Below are 7,355 nucleotides of genomic sequence, written 5' to 3'. Positions count from 1 at the left end.
AGAAAAACTTCTGCTGCAGGCGGTTAAGATTTTTATTACCAGTCCATCAAGGCAGCAAGTATTATTGTTGCTGATGCGCACGCGCGCGCACACACACACGCACGCACACGCGCGCACGCACGCACGCACGCACACACGCATGCACACGCGCGCACGCACGCACGCACACACGCTTCTCTCAGGCTACCTTTGGTTCACATTGGAACACTTTCAAAAGATCTGGAAAGTCGCTTCCCTGGTGAACCACTCGTTACATCCTCAGCACAAGATAAACGTCCACGTACTCGTCCTGCAACGCTCATCCTTGCACTGTTTCAGGGAAAATACAGAATGGTCCAGAGAAGTGCCGCGTCTGGACTCAGTTCGCACTGAGTCAGGAGCATCCTTGTGTTGGGTTGGCTGTATGACATGAACATATGGCATAAACCCATGGGACGTTACTTTCTTTGACTTTAAAATGACACCACACCAAGAAATGGGACCCTGTGAATCCCAACCATGCAGTTAGTAGCTCGGCCACTTGGGCACAGCAACAGGGAAAATCGGGGTGCAGAGCTCAGGATTCAGAGCTAGAAGCCCACATCTTCCTCCTGGCTCCACCTGCGGCTCTATTCTCCACTGAGTCGGCAACAAGGAGCGTCAGCGTTCCTCATTTACAAGTTCCCCTTCCAAGGTCTCCTAATAATATTTTATATTTATAACTTTGTGTCAGGTTTCTGAAAGAACGTCATCTCAAATACCATGAATAGGGCGCCTGCCCATTACCTCAGTTGTTTAAGTGACTGTTTAAACAGAACAGTCAGTCTCAGGTTACTGTGATTCGATCCCCAGATGTTCAAGCCATGCCAGACTCACCCCGAAGGCATCCTGAGCCAGACCCACCCCCCCCCAAAAAAAAAATCCATCCCAAATAGCATGAATAAAATTGGGTGGATAATCCAAAATCTGGATCAAAAGTTGCCCCACCAGTTACTGGCTCTGTACCATACCTATGGGTTCTGTATCACACCTGTCTCTGTATCATACCTCTCTCTTCTCACAGGACTGATGTGAGGATTCTCTGACTTCCTTCATATAAAGTGCATCCGACAGTGCCACACACTTGTGATGCCCCCACGAGTGTCAGCTCCACGATGCCATTCTTCATGGTATTCTTTCATGAGAACCGGCAGGGTCCTAGGCACCTTCTGCTTTGCAGTGTAGCTGGGAAGGAGCTTCTGTGAGTGATCAATCCCTTCCTTTGTGTGTTTTTGCTTTTATTTTATGAAAATTGCCCTAACAAAATAATGTAGACACAGTAATTGATACAGTATGTATCAACATCTTCAAAGCAGTTGCTCAGAGTAAAAGATATAAACCAAAAAGATGATTGACTTGTATATTGCCTTCACTGTGACAATCTTTGTCCCCATTTTCCTCTACAAAGCCATCTACTAGATTGACTTTCTCAACAAAACTATTGGCATGAATGTAGAATTATCATCCAACTTGTCATAAATTACATTCAGAAAGCACTGCTACATGTCACTTAAAGCTCTGAAACAGCTATTTAGACTCCATCCTGCTTTTGAAACATTGACCTTTTGAAAAAATTCAGGCCTTGAACACAGGCATTTCTGTGCCAACTTGGAACAGACTTGGAACACACACATCACTGCATATCGGATATTCCTCACACCTACTCTGAAGGCAATCACAGTGAAAATAATCAGCAATATCTGAAGGTCTAAAGCCTACCATTATAAAAGTTACAATCCCATCTTTAAAAAATTACATTTACACAATACACAGACTAGTAAACCAGCAACGAGCTGCAACGTTTATCCCAGGAGACATGAAATTAACTAGCTATTAGGAAAAGGGTGCATAGTACCCAAGCATTTTGATGTATTTTTCAGTATTCTGAGTATCACAATTCCCTGACAATTTATGGGACAATGACCATGTTGCCTTCACTGGATTCTCTTGCCTCATCATCCACGGTTATGCTGGCATATATCTTATTGACAGTGTTGCAAAAAAAAAAAAAAAAAAAAAAAAAAAAAAAAAAACCCTGAAGGGTAGGTCTCTGTCAAATACAGCCCTTCAAAGTGCTTTTTCAAGATTTTCCCCCACTGTGGATACAACCTCGAGCCTTTGACCTTGTTCCTTGGATGGTCTCAGATAGAATGTGTTTCCAGTGGTAATTACTCAAGTAAATAAGAGAATGACAATATTTATATTTTGAATAAACATTAAAACATGAAAAAGTTTATGGAGGAGGCTCACGGTATCAAAGTCAAGGTGGCACAAAAGCATTGTTCTGAGTTACAGGAATAAAGCAGAGGAGAAAGGATATGAACACACTATAGTTGAAGTTACAACAGAAGAAAGACATGATATCCAGCTCATAGGGATTAGGAGGGAGCTGTAAGGGTAAAATAATCAAGAAAGGAAACTTTAAAATATACATCTAGAAGTCAGAAATATAACCTGAGACTCTAACTCAGAATGCTGGCTATGGAAATTTATTTGGGCAACTCCTATCACATTAATTTTCTGAATTTCCAGAAGGATCTTTCTGGACTTTTGTCATGAAAATCACAAATAAATTCCCTAGTCATAGATTAAGGAATGATTTTAATTTAGTGAAGAGAAATAGCACGATGCCAGTGAATCTCCCCATCACTCCATGAAGAGGAATTCTCTGATCAGAAATCACCTAGACATGGTTTGACTTCTGTTCTAGCACACAAAATACATCCTACAGTATTTTTCTATGTGCTTTTTGTCATAAGAACAGTGTGAGATGTCACCATATGGTTAGTTCCATATGAAAAGAAAAAGAGATATTGGTATCTAAAAGTCTTTTTGGAAATGCCCTCTATGTAGATGAACTATTTAGAATTCAAGTGCTATCCTCCTACAATGAGTACTGAGGAGCATTTGAAATCTTGGGCATCTGCACAATGTACTCCTTACAGGAAGTTCAAAAGGACTCAGCAATCACAAACACCTTTACATTTCCACCCCACACTCAACTGTACCCTGTTGCAGTGCCCCCTCTCCCATCACCCATAGAAACCTGGCTCTTCTTTAACTCAGAGGTCCTGATCAATTCATGACGAAAATGCTCTTTTTAGTAACATCTCCTCTTGACCTTACTCTAGAGAGACCATGCAAACGTGCCCTAGAACTGTAACTTGAAATCTGCCACTGTGGCTGGCTCACTGTCTGCAGAGACACTAGACGCAGCTAAGGCTAAAAGCAGCAAGACTTATGAGTGTATACTGTGGCAAATGATTCCATATCTGTTAGACAGAGGACAACCACTTTGAAAAGCTCCAATGCTCCGAAAATAATGAAGGATGTCTCTCCTTGATTCTATCAATCTAGTTGATGGGTTTTTTTATCAATAGAAAAACACACTTCAGGTCAACAAGGAAAGATCATGAGTAGGACAGTGATTGGTGATTCACCTACTAGGCATACCTGACAGCTCTTCCTCTTCCTTGATCTGCATATAAGACCTCTGCTGGCACCTGGGGCACCACAGTCCCTGGACATCACCTACTGAGTCCTCCAGCATGAGCCCTCTCCAGCTCCTGTTCCGGGCCAGCCCTGCCACCCTGCTCCTGCTTTTGTGTCTGCAGCTGGGGATCAGCACAGCCCAGGAAGACACGTGAGCCAGTGCTTCTCCTCCCTACAGAAAACCCATGGGGAAGGGGCTGCCCCCAACCTAGAAATCAGCATGTCTCATCTTGGAGATTTTGAAGCTCCACAAGCACCTTGTCTCTTAAGCTCCCATGACACATGGTGGATTCCACTTCTCTCCTCTTAAGAAATCCCATCAACACCCTCACATTTCCTCTTTGGCTTCAACGTTAACTGTTGAATAAATTTTGCCATAGACACAGAGTCTGTAATCAATAATTAGTGTTTCTCCAAGCCAGGTATGGAGACTCACTCCTGTAATGCCAGTACTCTGTAGTGTAAATCAGGAAAATCACCATGAATTTAAGGCCAGCTTGTGCTACACAATGAGCTTAAGACAGTCATTAATGACAGAGCAAGACTCTGTCTCAAAAAAAAAAAAAAAAATACTTGTACTCTTACTACAGAGCACCTCCAACATTTTTGTTCAGAGTTCTGCTTCATAAAGTTTACTTTCTCACATGGTGCTTCACGCAAGAGGAGGTGCAGAGGTCACGAGTCATAAGAGCTTCACGCAGCTTTGGCAGGACTCACTGGAGGATGAGATGCCCTCATGTCCCCACCTTAAGTCCTGAGGTTGAGGTAGTCTGCAGCACCTGAGATGATATTTTTTCTTAAGCCAAAAGACAAATACAAGGGATTCTTACCCACATCCACCCTGAGATCTGGGAGTACAAGCTCACAAGGCTGTGCACTGAGTGTCCCAGTTTGAAGGAAGCAGAAATATAGGGAAGTAAAATGAAATAGGAAATGGAACAAAGGACTCTGGAGGAAGCAGGATGCTCAGCAAAACTCTATAGTTGTCTGTCCACATCAGACCAGAGAGAGGAGTCATTGGACCTTGATCACAGAGGCACTCTATGCACCTGTGGCCAAACTCCTCTCCTGGAGGAAGCTGGTCAGGGTTTCATTAACCTTGTATAAAGAAGAACAACCTCAGGGACCCTGTGTGGAGACAGACTCAGTCCCAAATGTTGGCAAACAACATTTAGGTTACGGTACCTTCATTATTATTTTTTCTTTTTTGTGTTTAAATTTTTGTCAGTGGGAAAAAAATGCAGCTGCTCAGTTTTCACTGAAATTAAATCCACACAGAACATCCAAATCAACCAGCACATTAGTTTTTGGGGAGTCTGGTGCTGAACAGATGAACAGACCCCATCATCCCTTCCCTGGCACTGTCCCCCTCCCTCCTGCCACATCCTGGTGCCCACTCTCTCCCATGGACTGCTCTCTGAACTCTGCACCTTATCTTGCTCTTTCCAGAACCCCGCGAAGGGCAATCATACTCGATGTGGACATGCCGCAGGAAGCAAAATCAGGCGAAGAAGTCACCTTGAAGCTTAATGTTCAGACAGAATTGAGAGAATGCATGGTGGTGAGTAAAGGCCTGGGACATTGACAAGACAGATCTACATCCTTCATTATGAATGTAATATAATCAACCCTCACTATAATATTGCCCAGTATATGTAAGAGAATATTCTCATATATGTCATGTTACATGGGCCCCAGAGCAATTATGAAAGCTTATGGAAATTGACTAATTTTATCTGATAGAAGAAGAAACTCCAGTCCAGGTAGGTTTACGGACCATAGAGAGAAAGAATGACTAGAAAGTGAAAGCAAAGGAGAAAAGATGCAAGGGCTGGTAGAAAACGGGTTTGGCTTTGTATTGTATATTTGTGTCTAAAGTGTATAGGACTCACTTTATCAGAGTGAATGAATCTGACTTACAAACATTCCCTGGAATTGAATCTGGTCATAAGTTTATAAATTTTTATTAATAAGACTTAACATATCCTAACTTCCATTTCCCAAACCAAAGCTATCAGGATCCAGATAAAGAGTTCAGAAACGTTAAAAAAAAAAAAAAAAAGGAAAAAATAGGAAAGAAAAGAAAATGGGTAGGAGCTTCTCTTCGGCCCTTGGCATGATACCAGTGGAAAGGGGTTAGCTGGGGGGGGTGGGGCTATAAAGAACACGGTCTCCCTGTGCAGCTGATTAAAGCAGGTGGGGTAAAGGAGACAGGTGGCCACCAGTGCACCCTGTCCCATAAATTGCAGTGAGCATGTTTTCCTCTTGCTCTTTCCCTGCTCTTTTGCTCTGTCTCCCGGGTAGCTGGCTTCTGAGGGGACTCCCTTGGCCCCACAAAGAGCTGCATGCTTTCCCCCTTTTCTTAGTTCAGCAATTGGCAGAGGGAGGTTGAATCTCTAAACTACAGCAGAGGTTTTCAAATAGTGGTGCAGCTAAGACTCACCTGCTGGACCCATCCGAAAACAGAATCTAATCCAAGGGTCTGGGAGAACCGGAGCTTCTAGAGCTGTAAACAACTCCTGGGGCACGCGGCAGTGCATTTCAAGAGCTTGTTCTTTGAGCAGCTTTGGGTGAGTGCATTGAATCATCCTAAATTTCCCAGCAGCATAGTGAGACTAAAGGACAACAGTTAAGCAGGAAACAACTGGAAGCATAAAGACACCTATTCATTTAAATGCATCCAAAAAGCACCCTCATACATACAACAGTACAGTGCTTAATCATTAAGCAAAGACTATCCCAGCTGCTTTGTCAATTTTTTTTCTACCCTCTAAGTTGTCTGGTGTTGGAAGAGAAGCTCATTCATAGTTTTTCCGGGGGTTTTTTGTTGTTAATTTTTATTATAACCAGAATGACAACGTGGAAAATGTATATATGATGTCTATGGTCAATATTTGTGATACTAGTCCACCTCTAGCCCTGATAAGTAATGAAGTAATGATTAGACTCCTGAAAAAATTGATAAAGCATAAAATGGATTCAAGTCAACAGAATGTCATATAATATTGCAATCAATAAAATGGAACCTTAAGAATATTTCTGTAACAATAAAATACATTGATCTTTTTAAAGCCCAACTAAGTACAGATAAAAATCTCATTGGTCTGCATCAGTGAATTGCAGTACAAAATGAATTTCTATAAGAGGGAATTTTGCTAACATTTTTCAATAAAAGCTTTTTATTTGTAGCTTTCAATAAAATATGAATACAGAGTTCTTGAGCATCTTCACATTTTAAAACAGGAAAATAGAATTTATTAGATTAGATTTTCTACTACCTTACTTAAAATGTATTACTTTTACAACTAAAATTTGTTAATGTGAAGTGTTAGACTTATACTCATTCTAGAGATAAAACAGAATGGATCACCCCTACAATGATGCATTTGAATATAAAATTATAGAATGCTTTAAAGCAAAAAAAAAAAAAAAACCTTGTGATTAGCCACAGTGTGTAGCATTTTTGCAATACAGACCATTTTACGGTTCTCATAAAGCCTTTGACACTTTTCAGAAAAAAAGTGCTCTCAAATGCACAACATGCATTACTTATGGATCTAAATATTGAATATCAAGATTAAATTAAATAAGTTAAAATTGTGAAAGAAGCCATGTGTTTACCAACATAATGGCTGAAAAATCAGGACATTTTGAACTACAAATAAGTTTCATCTTGTGAAGACATAGTGTGAGATGGCGGCTGTAGCTGTCCAGGAAACAGGAAAGGGAGGAAAGACAATACAGGGGCGGGAGTTCTACACCCAGGACTTTTAAAGGTGCTCTAGGTAGCTGCCAACAATGAGGATGCTGGGAGTTCCTGTGGAGCTGAGGGTTGCTCAGGGCAG

General features: G+C 41.5%; 1 protein-coding gene across 1 annotated transcript in view; it reads left to right on the top strand.

The window, feature by feature from the left end:
* The first annotated feature begins 3,566 nt into the window (after positions 1–3,566).
* Positions 3,567–7,355, top strand: part of LOC101576444 (prolactin-inducible protein homolog) — an 11,227-nt gene continuing 7,438 nt past the window's right edge. Inside the window, exons 1-2 of the mRNA XM_004629110.1 lie at positions 3,567–3,661; positions 4,960–5,071. Of these exons, the coding sequence (XP_004629167.1) occupies positions 3,567–3,661; positions 4,960–5,071 (207 nt within the window). The remainder of the gene's footprint in view (positions 3,662–4,959; positions 5,072–7,355) is intronic.

The sequence above is a fragment of the Octodon degus genome, unplaced genomic scaffold (assembly GCF_000260255.1).
Source record: "Octodon degus isolate 3935 unplaced genomic scaffold, OctDeg1.0 scaffold00027, whole genome shotgun sequence".
Taxonomy (NCBI): Eukaryota; Metazoa; Chordata; class Mammalia; order Rodentia; family Octodontidae; genus Octodon; species Octodon degus.
Note: the sequence above shows the minus strand (reverse complement) of the source record. Positions and strands in the feature narration are given on the sequence as shown.